General features: G+C 40.3%; 1 protein-coding gene across 2 annotated transcripts in view; it reads left to right on the forward strand.

The window, feature by feature from the left end:
- SIM1 (SIM bHLH transcription factor 1) overlaps positions 1-16,912 on the forward strand; it is a 75,380-nt gene extending 58,468 nt beyond the window's left edge. For both annotated transcript variants that reach the window (XM_079781502.1, XM_079781503.1), the window contains 2 exons: positions 8,216-8,618; positions 11,081-16,912. In XM_079781502.1, coding sequence (XP_079637628.1) covers positions 8,216-8,618; positions 11,081-11,811 — 1,134 coding nt within the window. In that variant the 3' untranslated portion in view covers positions 11,812-16,912. The remainder of the gene's footprint in view (positions 1-8,215; positions 8,619-11,080) is intronic.
- Positions 16,913-17,277: the final 365 nt, after the last annotated feature.

Below are 17,277 nucleotides of genomic sequence, written 5' to 3' on the forward strand. Positions count from 1 at the left end.
TGCCAGCCATCTTGTGGCAGCCATTTTTGACCACATGGAGGCGACCATCTTGAGTGTTGGAGTGACGGTCAATTTGCATATTACCTCTTTATTAGATAGGACTAGTGGCCTGGTGCACGAAATTCATGCATGGAGGGGGGATTCCCTCAGCCCAGCCTGCACCCTCTCCAATCTGGGACCCCCTGGGGGGTGTCTGATTGCCAGTTTAGGTCTAAACTGGCAGTCGGACATCCCTCTCCCAATCTGGGACCACTGGCTCCTAACCGCTCACCTGCCTGCCTGCCTGATCACTCCTAACTGCCTCTGCCTGCCTGCCTGCCTGATTGCCCCTAACCCCTCTGCCTGCCTGCCTGATCGTCCCTAACCTCTCTGACTGCCTGCCTGACCGCCCCTAACTGCCCTCTTCTGCCAACCTAATCTCGCCCCCCAACTGCCCTCCCCTGCTAGCCTGATCTCGCCCCCAACTGCCCTCCCCTGCTGGCTTGATCTTACCCCCCACTGCTCTCCTCTGCTGGCCTGATTGCCCCTAAATGCCTCTGCCTGCCTGATCACCCCTATCTGCCCTCCCCTGCTGGTCTGATATCGCCCCCAACTGCCCTCCCCTGCAGGCTTGATCTCGCCCCCAACTGCCCTCCTCTGCCAGCCAGTTTGGTTCTGACTGGTCAGTTTCTATGCCAGTCAGTGTCTCCGGGCCTATCTCCAGGCCTGATCAGACCCTGCCTCTCTCTCCAGACCTCTCTCCGGGCCTGATCTGCAGCCCCCTCCACAGTCAGTACTGGGTTGCCACGGCAACCCAGCACTGGCTGCAGGACTGACTTCCAGTGTTCGGTCAAGCCTTTGGTTGGTCGTTATGAACCCTGGGTTTTTATATATTAGGATAGATGGGTATAGAGTTTCCATTTTGCAAGATAAAGAGTTCTGGAGATGAATGTTGGTAATGGTTGCACAGAGATGTCACTGTACTCACTGCCACTGAATTGTACATTTAAAATGGGTAAGTTTGAAAGTTTATGTTATATATATATTACCACAATTAAAAATAAATTTTAAAAAAGAAAGGGAACAATTAAAGAGAACGAGAAAGTGGGAAACAATGCTTCTGTAGACACTCCCATATAGGTTTTTGTCTAAATATAATTTTCCCTTATCTTGAAAAAATGTCCAGGATTGCATATGGTAGTAGCACATTTAGTTTTTGTAAAATCTGCCAACCTGGTTTCTAGAGAGGCTGTACCATTTTACATTCCCACCAGCAATGTATGAGTGATCCAGTTTTCCTGCATCTTGATCAGCATTTGGTGTCACCATTTTTTACTTTAGCCAGTCTACTAGGTATGCAGTAATACTTTATTGTAATTTTAATTTGCATCTCCCTAATTGCTAATGATGCTGACCATCTTTTCATGTGATTATTTGTTATCTATATATCTAGTCAGTGAAATGTCTCTTCATGTCTTTTGCTCAATTTTAAAATTATTATTATTGGGGTTTGGGAGTTCTTTATAGATTCTAGAAACTAGTCCTTTGTTTTATATGTGGTTTGCAAATATTTTCTCCCTGTCGGTATCTTATCTTTTTATTTCCTTAATAGGGTCATTTGCAGAGCAAAAGTTTTTAATTTTGATCAAGTCTAATTGATCAGTTTTCTTTTATGCATTGTACTTTTGGTATTGAGTCAAAGAACTCTTTATCTAGCCCCAGATCTTGAAGATTTTCTTTCATGTTATTTTCTAAAAGCTTTACAATTTTACTTTTTACATTTAATTTGTATGTAAAGTATGAGACTTACTTTGAGGTTCATTTTCTTTTTGCCTATAGATGTCCAGTCACTCCAGCATCATTTGATAAGTCTATTTTCCTTTATTGAATTGCTTTTGCACTGTGTCAAAAATCAGTTGGGCATATTTGGGTGGGTCTATTTCTGGGTTCTCTATTGTGTTCTATTGATCTGTGCATCTGTTTCTCTACCAATAATACTACACAGTTATGCTTGCTGTAGTTATATGGTAAGTTTTGAAGTTGGGTGGACATATTCTCTTACTCTATTATTCTTTTACAAGTTGTTTTAACAGTTCCAGTTACTTTGCCTTCTATATAAATGTTATACATATATTGAAAACTTTCTATCTTCTTTTAACTACTTTTTCTGATCCTTTTATTTTCTCTATCCAATGTTTCCTTACATGTTTTCCAGACTTTCTTCAATTCTCTTTTAAAATTTTTATTTAAATCTATTCTCTTTTTCACAATTTGTAATTTATAATTTCACAATTTGTAATTTAAATGAAGATTTATTCAATGTCTTTGAGTTACTGAATTTCCCCCCTGTTTTGTGGTTGTTTTTTCTTTGTAAATTTCTTAGTTTTAAATTTCTGATTCCAGGTGCTGTGCACCCATCTGTGTATATTGTGTGTGTGTGTGTGGCGGCGGGGGGGGGGGGGTCTCCAAATGCTTGTTGAGGCTTCTTATCACAGTTTGGAGTGTCTGTTGTCTTATACTTTTCCTTTGTTTCGTGGTTGGTTACTTGATGAGAATTTTTATGCAGCTGGGATATTTGTATTTCCGTTTTCATGTTTCTTTTCCTACAGGAGTTTTATAGGGAGTTTAATTTCCCTCCTGTTCCTTGCCATTTCATGAGCTGGGTTACTATTTCAAGAGCACTCTTTCCTGTCAGTTTTGTGAAATATAGTTTGTAAATGGATGATGATGGTGGTAGAGAGGGGAAGGAGGAAAGAGGATTTGCCTGACTTCTTTTTCTTTCTTGTTTGCTGGATCCTTAAGTCCCCCTCTTCCTTCTTTCCTTTCACTGCTGTCTGTGAGGGACATGATCCACTCTCAATTTACTTTCTTCTCTTACGGAAATGACACTTGTCTGAAGTTGCCACTTTCAATGTTGCTTGATTTTGGACCCTTTCACTATGGCCAGTGCTGTGGGTCACTGTGTGCTCATATTTTGGCACTTACTTGTGATAATTTTGTCCATTTCCTTTACTTGCCGCCCCCTTTCTTTCATGGACTCTCTTAAATCTCCTCTTATCTTTTCCTCTGCTCCCATAGGCTCATAGCAGCTGCTGCTGGATTTAATATATATATATTGATTTCAGAGAGGAAGGGAGAGGGAGAGAGAGATAGAAACATCAGTGATGAGAGAGAATCATTGATCAGCTGCCTCCTGCACACCACCTACTGGCGATCGAGCCCGTATCCTGGGCATGTGCGTTTGGCCGGAATCAAACCCAGGACCCCTCAGTCCGCAGGCCGACGCTTTGTCCACTGAGCCAAACCAGCTAGGGCTGCTGTTGAATTTTTAAAAAAAATTTATAGATAACTTGAAGTTTGAAGTTTGGCATATTTTCTGCCTCCTCGTAATGCCGATAGACTGGGTCACATGTGATTTAATTTGTGCTCTCGATGATTGTATAGATTCTGGGGAAAGGATGTTTGGAGAGAAACAGATTTAGATGGCTGCTATTATTCTTCATACTCAGAAGCCTCTAGAATGTAGTAATTTATTGACCAGAAGGCATCATGTAACCCCTCTAAAACATGTGCTATAATGGGATACTTGGAGGTAAATCAACATTATAGTAAAATTATAGCATATAACTTTCTTCTCATAACCATGACAATAAGAGTTATTGACATGGATTGCAGTTCTAAATAATTTATCTTCTTTAAATTAGTGAAATATAGGGACAGGCATAGGAATCATATGTCTTAACTCTAGAAAGGATACCAAAATACTGATGGTGTCATAGAGGGTTTTAGAGCTGAAAGAAAAATTAGAGAAAGTCTAATCTAACCAAATATGCTATCCTACAGATGAGGCTAAGAAAGAAAGTAATTGTCCAAGGTTGCCCTGAGAGTTACAAGCAAGGATTGACCTGGAACGAAGCTCTCTTGACTTCCTGTTCCTACTGCCTCTTTCATTAAATGGCCCCTTTTCTGGATCAGCCTTTAGTAGGTTAAGTATCATCATGACCCTTTTCTTGTTGGGACAAAATAAATCACTTGCCCCAAATGTAAGGTGACCAGATTTTAACATTGGTAAAGCGGGACACCATTGACCGGTGGGAGGTTCTTGATTAAAAATTTGGTCTATATGGAGCAACAAAAATTTTCATAGAATGCAAAAATAGTATTGTAATATATTTTTTTAAATTTCAACATAAGTACAATTTACAAATATAATAAATAAAAAATTATGTATAGTATTATTTTATTCTTTGGCATATTTCTCATTTGAGTGAATTTTTTTTAGTAGATTGCTGTCATTGTTTAAAAGGTCATGAATTTGCCGTAACGTAAGTCGTAAGTGTCACTTTCAAGGCCGGCGCTAGACTTTTTGCCGCCACTATAAAATATAAATAATACGAGTACTGTCTGCTAAATTCAAGAAAATGTATGTATTTATGAAATAAATAAATAAATTACTTACCTAAATTATCTGAATAGCTGATTTGTAATGACATCACTTGTTTAACTAGCTTACTAGCACGCAGTAGGATGTGTATCGTCTGAGAGACAGTTGCAAAATGTTTTCATCGTTGCCAATCCCAAAAAATGCCATTGTTCATTAAGTCCAAACAATGGTGGTCAAATTCTAACAACTGATCAACAATGCGAACTTTGATCAGCAGTTCTCGATAATCAGTTCTCAACAATTATTTGTTATTATTAAAGTTTAACATTATAAAATTAACAAAAATAATATAAAACTCATATCCTGGCTAAATAGCCACATGGCTGCCGAAAACCGTATATTCCCTTCCAGTTCTTCCGCCGTTCCCTAGCTTGTCGTGCATTCTTTCCAAAAATCGGGACTTTTTTAAAACGCCGCGGGACGCGGGACAAATTGTTAAAAATCAGGACTGTCCCGCCAAAAGCGGGACGTCTGGTCACCTTACCCAAATGACACATGTAGTAAGCAGCAAAAGCGGGTGTGGGAAGAGCAGGAGCCTTGGTAAGCAGCGTCCATTCACTGTGCCGCACATGCATGTACTGGCTGGCTGCCACCTTCCCTCTCTGCTCTCTCTCTTTCCTCTGATACTTAATGGACACCTGAAATAGTTCAGATCAAATTATGGGGTTGTTCTGTTCTCAACAGAGTTCACTTCTAGTGCAGCCCTTTCAAAGGGATGGATGTGGCTGAGTCTTGAAGGTGCACACAGGTGCACGTTTGCAGGGCTTGGAAAACAAGGGTTTACGGCCAGGCTTTTCCTCTCTGCCTCTAAAGCAGTGTGAGGTCTCGGTCCAACGCAGTCACCCAATTTCTGCCTGTGTGAAGTGCAGTGCACTTGCTGTCGTAGTTTCCTGACTATTGACGGGAGGCTTATCCCTCAAATTCTTCTTTGGGTGCTCTTGAAATGTGTACCTCATGGATGGCACGGTTACCTTGTGTTGAATTTTCTTTGTGAGCAAAGGACTGAAGGTTCTCTGCTGCGCCAACAGCACTTTCCCATATACACTCAGGGGAAGCGTTTGCCCCTCTCAACAAAGCTCAACAGTCTTGACTGGAGTGCTTCAGAAAGAGGCCTGGTTTGTACTTTTATCCAAACAAGCAGAGTCTGGGAATTTCTTGCTTGGGATAGCACGATGATCTGAATTTTTCCTAGGCAAGCACGTGGATGGTGTTACCAAAGGGCAAATGCATGGCGCTCTGATCCTCACTCAGTAAGGAGACGGGGTGCCAGCACTTGCTTGGTGAAAGTGAAGGTGGCATCTTGTGAAAAGAGAGGCTGGTGCTCATGGGGAGAAAAGGCCGATGCCATGTGGAGGTGTGATTAGGGAAACGGAGTGCAGGATGCCCTGATGTGTCCAACTTGCAGTCCTGCAGGGGAAGCAGCTGGATTTACTATGATTTTTTTCTTGATGGACTATGGTGATAGTCCATATGGACATTTGGAGGTGAGAAAAGGAGAGGAAATCTATAATAATAAAAGCATAATATGCTAATTAGACTGGATGTCCTTCCTTCCGGACAAAGCCGCAGCCAGTGGGGGCTGAGGCAGAGGTGGCAGAGGCGGCAGAAGCCCCAGGCCACGGCCAGGGTCCTTGCACAAATTTTGTGCATTGGGCCTCTAGTTGAAGTAATAATTAGAAATGGTAACAGAAAAATCTTGAACCTGGAACTTTCGCAGAACTCTGTCCTAAGCATGCTGTATTTATTAGCATACTCTGGGGTTTCCCAGAGGAACTTCTGTACCTCATCGCTCTGACTCTGAGAGCCCCTAGGTGAGCTGCCTGTTTGCACTGAGTGGGGAAGTCAGGATTCTTCCTTCTGCTCAGGGTGGGCCCAGTGTGAAGCAAAGAGTTTACCTTGTCCTGTGAAGATCTCATCATGGGTAAAATTTGCTCAGCTAGCACATGACAAGTAAAGAACAGTGGAGCCAAGGAATGTGTCCCCTCCCCCAACACACACACCCCACCACCGACACCCACTCCTCTTTTTTTTTTCTGGGCTAAGAATTAAAGTGCAAAATGGACTTATATTTTGGTTCCAGAGAGTATAAAACAGTTGCTGCCACTTTTCTGGAAATCTCTCTAACATTTGATCCTGTTTTTCTCTCCAGTGTTTTCTCTCAAATGTAAAATCATGGTTTGAAGTGCAGGCTTTGAGACCAGATAGGCTGTGGGGGATTGTACTATCTTATTAAAACTCTCAGTGATGCAGTTCCTCATCTGTAAAATGGAGACGTATTACTGTATAGGTGTGATAAGGATTTAATGACATAATATATATACAATGATTAGCACATTGACGGGCACATAGTAAGTTCTCAATAAATGGCATTAATTACTATCATAGCAGGAAATATCCATTATAGTACTAGACTTTTGTTTGGCATTAGAGAACCAAAAATAGGTAGAAATTAAATTACTAATTTTAGTGACTTGAGGACCTTCAAACTGAGCATATCTCCTAGGGAGGTCTGCTGAGCCTTTTACGCTTCTTTCAACACCAGACCAAATACTCTGGCAACAAGTAAGCAGCATGATTCCAACAAGGCACAGCATGGCCTGCAGCTGCGTTTTCCTGATGATCCTACACATATTTGAGGTTTACTTTAGAAAGCAAGAAACACATCCCAGTGAATAGGGACAGATTATATGGTCAAGACTTTTTAAAAGTTATATTGCAATTAAATTAGGTAAGCATTAATTAACTACTAGAGGCCCAGTGCATGATTGAATCATGCACATGTAGGGTCCCCTACACGCTTTTGCTTTCTATCGCGGGGGAGCTGGGTGCCTGTCCACTGGTGCACCGGGCCTTTTGGAAGCCTCCGGCCCGGCGGAGGCTTCCGAAAGGCCTGGTGCCAGAGCAGACAGGCACCCAGCTCCCCCGCTTTTGATGGTCCGCAGCGGGACGTGAGCTCGCTGCCCCAGAGGCCCCTTCTGTGCCGCAGCACAGCCATGGCGCAGGCGCTGAGCTCGCACCGCTGCTGGTGACCGAGCTCAGCATCCCGCTGGCCCAATCGGCTACCCCGGCCACCCCGAGTCCCGCCCCCTGCGCCTCCCGCTGGCCCAATCGTGGGCGTAGTGGAGTGATGGTAATTTACATATTACCATTTTATTAGGTAGGATCCTACCCTGTAGCCAGCACAGCCCTCAGAGAGTTAACAGTCCCATGTAAAGAGTGAGGGTGCAGCACGTTGATGCCTTCCTTAATCCTTAATTTTTTTTGGTCTGCATTTTTTTAATTCAGAAAAAAAGATTTAAAAAGCAAATAGAAATAAAACATGAAGCTTTCTCGGACACTCCCTTTGGCAGTATCATTTGGGTAGTGATGGAGAATTTGGGTTTGAATCTTGGCTCTGCCACCTGCTAACCCTATGGCCTTGGGCAAATCATTTCCCCCCCTTGGGCCTTGCCTTCCCTATGCATACAATGGGTTACTAATATTTCCATTAAAGGGTTAATATAAGAACTACATGGGGGGGGGGGGTGTAATTCACACTGAGCACTTTCATGAGTGCCTGGTATTCAGTTTCACCCACGTTGGTTATTATTATTTGTATCTCCACCTTTCGGCAGCCAGAAGGATTTTGTTTTGCATGACTGCTTACTGACTGCAAGTCAGGGGTGCCCAGCTGGTGCTGGAGCGGGCCTTGATTTGGTGCCTTAAGCCCAATACGTCCTTAGGGGTGCTTGCAGAGTAAAAAGGCTATTTTTTTTTTTTAAAAATGCACGTTTTCCACCCTCTCGGTTTCAGTATTCGGGCTTTCACACGGAGAGATCAGAATCTGATCACGACAGCCAGTGGGGCGGAAGTCCCCTGACAGACACGGCCTCCCCGCAGCTCCTGGACCCCACGGACAGACCAGGCTCTCAGCACGACGCGTCCTGCGCCTACCGGCAGTTCTCGGACCGCAGCGCGCTCTGCTACGGCTTCGCGCTGGACCCCTCCAGGATGGTGGAGGAGCGGCACTTCCACACCCAGGCCTGCGAGGGGGGCCGCTGCGAGGCCGGCAGGTACTTCCTGGGGACGCCGCAGGCCGGGAGGGAGCCCTGGTGGGGCTCCCGCGCAGCCCTGCCCCTGACCAAGGCCTCCCCAGAAAGCAGAGAAGCCTATGAAAACAGCATGCCGCACATCGCTTCGGTCCACAGGATCCACGGTAAGGGCAGCTGAAGGACCCCCGGGCCCGCTGGGGGGCCCTGGGCAGGTTTTAGTATCCCAGGCTGGACCCTGCAGTGACGGACCCAGTGATTTTCTCAAACTCACGCCAATGGGATTGAAAGCACCAGTTCCACTCCCTTTCAGAGTCTTTACTTTGCTAATAGTTTTGCCAAATACATTTATGTTGGACAGGCGAGTAGAAATGATTCCCATTTTAAACATCAAAAAAGTATAGACATGAAGTTAAAACGAACTGTTGAGGAAGTCTATTGAACTTATAGTATGTATGTCTGTACATTTTGTGTGTGTATTATTTCCTTCTGTATTGTCATGCTTCAAATGTGGGCATCAGTGGTTTGGGACTCATCTACCTGTGCTGCTCTCTGAGGGTACTGTTGGCATTTTGGTGGGGGGCAGTCTTTGTATTATGGCCCATCACTCAGGTCACAGGAAGTTGAACCTCTCTGGCCCTCTGGCATCGAATGCCAGTCACTGCCACCTTCTGTCCTCATATGACAACCCACAATGTCCCCTGTGAGTGAAGGATGGAGAGATATGTGGAACCCAGGAGATTTTCACCATGAGATTGTTTCACGGCTTTACAAACACACAGAAATGGGCATTGCCGTGAAAGCTCTTAGTGCTACGAATACTCTTCTTTGTTCATTCGAAAAGAAACTGGTCAAGGAGCTCATTCTGTCCATTTCAAACTCGGGTCCAGGCAGGTCTTTGAAACCTTCCCTATTTCATTAAAAGTCAATGACATTAAGATTGATCCAATGTCCCTGAAATGACCCTTCTTTCTGTGTCTTTAGGGTGAGAAATGGGGGAGACAATGTATACTCACCCATAAAGTCTTCTGTCAGATACCCCCAGGCACTGACTGCCTTCTATGATCTTTAATATATATATATATTTTTATTGACTTCAGAGAGGAAGAGTGAGGGGGAGAGGGAGAGAGACATCAATGATGAGAAAGAATCACTGATCAGCTGCCTCCTGCATGCCCCACACTGGGGAATGAGCCTGCATCCTGGCCATGTGCCCTGACCAGAATCAAACCTTGACATCCTGGTTCATAGGTCTATGCTCAACCACAGAGCCATGCTGGCCAGGCACCTTCAATGATTTTAATATTTCTGTTTTTGCTTTTTATTTGTCTCCTTTTACTCTGAGTTGCTCTAGTTTGGTAGACTAGTAATGGAAACCCAGGGCAAAGGGATGGAGTGAAATGAAAATCCTGGCTTAACCTACATTGTCTGGAAGAAAATATTAGAAACAAAGTAAGAAGAGAAGAGAACAGGAAAGCACTGGGTAGTGTGACCCAGGGCTTCTCTGCCACATTAGGCAGTTTACAGCTTTCCCGTGTCCCTTCCTGTTCCTCTTCTCTCTTTTCATACTGACTTCACACTGCTCTGAGAATTACTTAATTCACGGAATATATTTTGGATGTCCTATTCCTGCGTATTAGATCTCTTTCCTTGGTTTAGATGAATTATTAACATTTAAATGTTCTATTTATTCTTCACCTTATTTCAGAAACAATCTAAGATAGTAGTTAAATATGATTATGTATGAAACTGAGATTTTTATCACTACATTTGAGAAGACAATATTTATATATTTGATTGAGACAAGATATATACATATCCATGCACACATCTACACATATACATGTATATGAATGTATATATGTTTTTAGCTCTTAAGCAGTTTAAAAAGTACATTAGAGCTTTATTGTAAGTCTACTTACTGTAAGATACATTAAGCAATATTGACACTTTAAGTCAGGGGTCCTCAAACTTTTTAAACAGGGGGCCAGTTCACTGTCCCTCAGACCATTGGAGGGCCAGACTATAGTTTTAACAAAACTATGAACAAATTCCTATGCACACTGAACATATCTTATTTTGAAGTAAAAAAACAAGATGGCAAAAACACCCACATGTGGCCCGCGGGCCGTAGTTTGAGGACGCCTGCTTTAAGTGATTTGTTTGGAATTGAGAAAATAGTCCAGCCTATATCATCTTCCTCAAATCCAATTGAAAGCATTTTCTAAGCATCAATTTAACATGACATTTTCCTAGAAAATAACATAAACCAAATGCTATGCAGTTTTCTTTTGTTATTTACAGCTGGGCAGGTCCGATGATGTGCATACATGGAGTAGAAACATGCTTCCCCGTTTCGCTAATTGGCATTCACAACCTTCAAACGAGGTTTACATTCTAAAAAACTTGTTATAAACTTCATCTGCACTTAAAAGCCACAGAGCTATGAATTCCAGTACAATACGTTGAGACTCTGTCTGTCCTGTGAGCCTGTCTGTTTCAAATATTGGTTCATGTGTTAAAAAAGAAAGATAAAAGGGTTTTTTTTTGGAAAAAAGAATACACTTACATTTTGCGGGGAGGGGGTGAATTTCGAGACCACTTACCTTTTGCTTTTTCTTATTTCTAGGGCGAGGTCATTGGGATGAAGACAGTGTGGTCAGTTCTCCAGACCCCGGGTCTGCCAGCGAATCAGGTGACCGATATCGCACCGAGCAATATCAAAGCAGCCCACACGAACCTAGCAAAATTGAAACTCTGATAAGAGCTACCCAGCAAATGATTAAAGAAGAAGAGAACAGATTGCAGCTAAGGAAAGCCCCCCCAGACCAACTGGCTTCCATTAATGGAGCTGGGAAAAAACACTCCCTCTGTTTTGCAAACTACCAACAGCCCCCACCGACAGGCGAAGTCTGTCATGGCTCCACCCTCGCCAACACTTCGCCCTGTGACCGCATCCAGCAGAGGGAGGGAAAGATGCTGAGCCCCCACGAAAACGACTATGACAACAGCCCCACGGCACTGTCTCGGATAAGTAGTCCCAATTCAGATCGCATTTCAAAATCCAGTTTGATCCTAGCTAAAGACTATCTCCATTCGGATATGTCTCCTCATCAGACAGCAGGGGACCACCCTGCCCTCTCTCCAAACTGCTTTGGCTCTCACCGGCAGTATTTCGATAAGCATGCTTACACATTAACTGGATATGCCTTGGAGCACTTATACGACAGCGAAACCATTAGAAACTATTCCTTGGGCTGTAATGGCTCACACTTTGATGTAACTTCCCATCTAAGGATGCAGCCAGACCCAGCACAAGGACACAAGGGAACATCTGTTATAATAACCAATGGAAGCTGATGTTTTTCTAAAATATTTTGTTCTTTAAGGATCTTTGAAACGTATTTATAGTTTAATGCCCCATGACCAGTATTTACTATGCTACACATCATTAGAGAGGATAATTTAAGTTACTGGGTGTTTGACATGTGTTCCTTTGAAATCAAAGAAAAAACACACAGCATTAGCATTCAAGGTTAAGCACAGATAATGGAGCTAAAGTGAGTACACAAATTTCCCCTCTAATTATATGGGAACAGAATGGATACACTTTGAATTGAAAAACACTTGTGTAGATTAAGTGAGCATGTGTACCACATGAAAGAACTGATGGATGACAACATCGTGCTGGGATGATCCAGTGACCCTCGTGCACACAGAGCGCTATCTACAAGCTGCAGTGTACACTTCCATGCAGAAATATAGACCATGTACCACCAATTCACCCCAAATGGGTAACTTTCCTTAATCTTAGAACATTAAGAGTATTAAAGAAATGTTTATTCTCAAGCTAAGAGAGAGAGAGAGAGAGAGAGAGAGAGAGAGAGAGAGAGAGAGAGAAAGGGAGAGAGAGAGATACATTTTGTAAAGTGTTTTCTTCTTCGAGTTTCTTACCAGCCAGCTCATTTGGTTCAGGTATAAATTAGGGAAATGGTTATGGATATGGTATAAGAATGCGTTTTCACCTGGTACCCATTATAAGCAATCAGGAAGTGGTAATTTTTTTACCTTACTTTTGAGTTAGACAAGGAACAGGATCACATTGACATATCAGTGAGGATTTTTCTAAGTGAAAGTACTGAGACATTGGGACACACATCAAAAAACTGGAGTGCCAATTGGAAATAGTTAGTGAAGCTAGGAAGGCCAGAGGCAAAACGAACCATTTAAGGTTCAGAATATATAGTCAACATATTTGGGGCTTATAAAACCAACCCTCCCCAAATTCAAATTAATTTACCAAGAAAAAAGGCTAATATGTGCAAAAACTAAGGAAAAAACGGTGAAGTGCTACATGATAGCAGTTAAGTTTTTGACAACATTTCAAAGTACAGGTGTGCAAATGTGACAACATGTGGAAAGCCTCCGGAGAGAGTCTAAGACAAAAGTTTAGGCTGATAGACAAGGGATTAAATAGGCAAGAGTAGCACTTTGAACAACAGGCGAAGTATTCATTTTCCTTATTGTTGTTTTTTTTTTATTGTCTAAAGTTTTACATATGTTTCCTTTTCCCCCAATTGACCACCCCTCCCCCAGCCATTCCCACCCCAGGCAAGCAAAAACAATAAAATTGGTCTTAAATGAAACTGTAGAAAGACTAGCAGACTAAGATGCCAAGATCTCTGGGTTCTGGTTCTAACCATGCCTATAACTTACTTTGGGGACATAGAGGTATCACTCACCACACCGGGGCCCTAGTATCTTCATCTGATGGCAGTTCTAATGTTTCACCGCTCTGTGGTTCAGTGATGCCGCAGAACTGAACTTTTTAATCAGTTAACTCTCTGCTGTGAGTTGTCAAGACTGATCGTTCTGGCCTTTCTGTACTCATATAGAGGTCTAAATGCTTCGTGGCTTAAGCAGGTGCATGGACTCTTTTAGGCATGTATAGTTACAGACAACTTTGTAGTTCAGCCAATATATAGATGGCAAAACTGATGAGGGAGGAGAAAAATGAGTAAGATTTATTTAATGCACTATTCTCTAGGAATCAAAGTGAAGTGACATGTTATTAGAGACGTTTCATAGCTAATATTTTCTAGGAGCCCCATGCCTGAAACTCTTGCCATATTGAGAGGGAATGTATTGGAAGACACTGACTTATAATTTTGAAGACACCATGGCATTGAACACTCAGGGATTTAGTACTGTATTTTCATATAACACAGTCATTTGGCAATCCATAGGTAGGTGACAATCTGAATGCTGATAATCTGAGAAATGAATACTGGGTTGTTTGTACACAAGAAAAGTGGCTACATAAAATTAAATAAATATGTCTTGGGTATGATGGAACAACATTGTGCTGTAAATGGAAAAAGTACAAGTAAGTGAGAAAGTTAGTGGTTATATATACTTTCTAAAAAGTTCAAACAATAAAAACTACATTTTGAACTATACAAGCAAAAGTATTCAGTATTTTTGAGAAAAAAATATTTATAAGAAGCCCCTGGAATACTTAAGATGAATTTTTGATCATTCTGCAACATGAAGTAAGGTTTTAGGAATGCTAAAGGTTTTGCAGACTTCTGTAGATGGATAAATGTTCAAAGACAAATATCTGAAGAATATGGTGTGTTTTGGAAAGGAAATCTATACAGATGGGTTTTATTGATGGATAAACATTGTACTAAATAGGTCACAGGAAGATGTTGTAAAGGAAATAGAATCTTAAGAATCAAGGAAAATGAACTAATATGAAAGAAAAGACTGTCACTAAAGAAATTTCAGTGGGATATTTATATGGAAGAAAGTTAATTGAGGAAAGAAGTAAATTATAAGTTCTATAAATGGGGTAATCAGAAGGACTAATGTTCTTTAAAATAGTATGACCAATATTTTTAAGTGAGGGTAGAATTAACTAAATTACATCTTAATTAAAATTTTGATAGATTGACCCATTTTTAAATATAAACCTTTTATTTACTTTATATGTCAAAAATTTTATAATATCATATTTATTACATTACATATAATGCCACACAGGCCTACAGTATTCTAGAGCTTATATTTTTTGCAGTGTGGCACGATTATTGCAGAATGACCCAAGATAAAATGAGATAGGTTATGGCAAGGCAACTTTTCAGCACACATAGACATGTTAAAATCTATTTATAATCTACATTATTTTGTTCTGTGCAGAAACATATTGCCTCAAAATGAAGATGTTATCTGTGTTTTTAAAATATGGGATGTAAAATATGTATGTTCCCAATAACTTCATCAGTTAAAATTAAACTTAAATTGGCTTTAGTTTTAATCCTTGATTTCCATAACTTGGTTAAATTCTGAGAATCATGAAACTTAACTGAAATAGACAAAGAAGTATAATTTTTATATCACCTTGGGGATTCATACAGATGTGCTCTATCCAAGTACTCTTACAATATGTAGCAATTCATTAGATGAAACAAAGCTCGTGCTTTCTAGTAATAGTAAGAATATCTTTATTGCCCATTTTACCTGCCTGCCCTACCTAATTTATAAATCTGAATGACCAAAGGAAAAAATAATGAATATTTTCCCCATATTTCTTTAGAAAATTTTGTTAAAATTATTATTGAGAATATACAAATTTGACATATTATTTTTGGGTGCATAGTATAATCGTCACATCATGTTAGGTGTGCTTCAGCTCCATATTTTGACATGCTATATTGAATATAATGGACCAGCTTTTCTAAACTGTAATTGCTTGATACAGGATAATTTGACACAGTGCTGATGTGACATTCAAAATGAGACAGGATGCAATAAATGGTTTGCCTTTGGTAAATCCACTCATTCTTTCCTGATGTTATTTTATGGGATTCGACTATTTTCATTGGGTAGTATTCTTAATTTTCTCTATACCCTGCTGCCACATCATGCCTCTGGGCAGAGAATCCACTTAAAACAAGCTTTAATAGGATCTTTTGGAAAAGGATAATATGCTCCATTTTCTTTTTTCTTAAATGAGGAGTGAAGATTGATTCAATAAAAGATCACTTGGAAAATATGCATAGATATTTTAAAATAAAAAGACCAACTAAGTCTGATAGAAGACACTACAGCTAAAGAGGCATTCTTAATATAGGGATGATATTTTGTAGCTCGCTTTCTCAAGAGCAGGACATTCCTAAGGTGTCCAGTGAAATTCTATTGGTGCTAGAATTTGGAAGTGACAGAGTGAATGCTGATATTTGGAAAACTGAGGATTTGGCCCTTTGGGGTCACTTACCTGGCCCAGTGGATAGCTTACACTTTAATATGCTCTAATTTAAAAAGTTTGAATGCCAAGCTCTGACTCCCCAGTTCACTCAAATCACAGAAAATAGACATACATTCTATTTTCTAACAGACTTAATAAAGAATCTAAATCGTATGGTTCTCTAAGTGACTCAAATTTTATGTAAATGTCAGTTTTCTCAAATAGGAATTTGACTCTAAGACAGCAAAATCTGTTGGTTAGTTTTTACTGGGAAATGCACTGTGGATAAAACATTCATTATCATTCTAAACTTCAAATGAATGACAGAACAGCTATGAACATATGGAAAGGATATCTTACATAGAAAATGTTCTTGGGGGCAATTTCCGTGTGGTGCTCATTTCTTGTGCAAGAGAATTGTATGGGCAGTGCTTAACTCAAACAGTGAGATTGTGCTCAGATCCAGAGGGGTTTGTTCAGAGTTCCTTCTCTAAGATTGTATGCAGAAAAGCTGTATGTGTGTATTCATATATTTGTGTACATGCACATTTACATATACATATATGTATACACACACATGAAATTGTAAAGCAAGAAACAAGATTTTATTCTGCTGTGCTCCTTAAAAACTGATGGTTCATATAAGAAATCCTAATTAATTATTTTAAACCAAACATGTATAGTTTTAATTATTGTAATTTTGCTGCATGGGGCTTTGCTTTCATAAACCTATATAGTGGAAAATTTGTCCTAATTTGCTGATCTGGAACACATTTAATCACAATTGAATTTACACCCAACAACCCTGGAGTGTTTACATTTCAAAAGAAATGAAATGGCGTGAAAAGTTTTTAGAAGTACTGTAACTTTTTCCGTTTTCTTTTTTCCAAAGGGGGCATATTTCAAAAAAGGAAACATATGAGTAGGCACTTCAAAAAAGAGAAAATATTTTGTGTTTGTTTTTTTTGACTGACATGCTATAAGGAGGATTATATTTGTGAAAGAAGATACTGATTGCCAATATTTCAAATACCATCTTGCAATGTAAAGTTTTTAGTGACATCGTAGTATAAATCTGTAATTTGAACTTTTACTTTGGAATGTAAAGTAGAAAATATTAGCTATGTCAATGATATCTTGCAAAATGCTCCCATTTATAATTATTTATATTGTAAATAGCTTTCTGAAGTAAATTCGAAGTTAACATGTGCATAAAATGTATTTATTATGTGACGAATTTTTGGTTTTAAATATAGTTACCAATATGCAGTTTGTGTCTGAATTATTCATTGACAGAAATTTTTATAGGACAAAACATACTGACACTCAGCAGTTTAGAGCTGTAAAGAAATAAAGACTGTTTTAGCTTTAGATTCTGTTGGAATGGTTAATACACACACACACACACACACACACACACACACACACACACCACTTTAAGAGACTTAGCATTAGTATCTTACATACATGCCCAGTAACAATTAAGTGATGGGTCTAATTTTTATTAGACACTGAAGACTGTTTTCTCAATTTTTCATTACAACATCTTAAGCAGCACTTCTTTGGTATCCACTTTT

The sequence above is a fragment of the Cnephaeus nilssonii genome (assembly GCF_951640355.1).
Source record: "Cnephaeus nilssonii genome assembly, chromosome: 9".
Taxonomy (NCBI): domain Eukaryota; kingdom Metazoa; phylum Chordata; class Mammalia; order Chiroptera; family Vespertilionidae; genus Cnephaeus; species Cnephaeus nilssonii.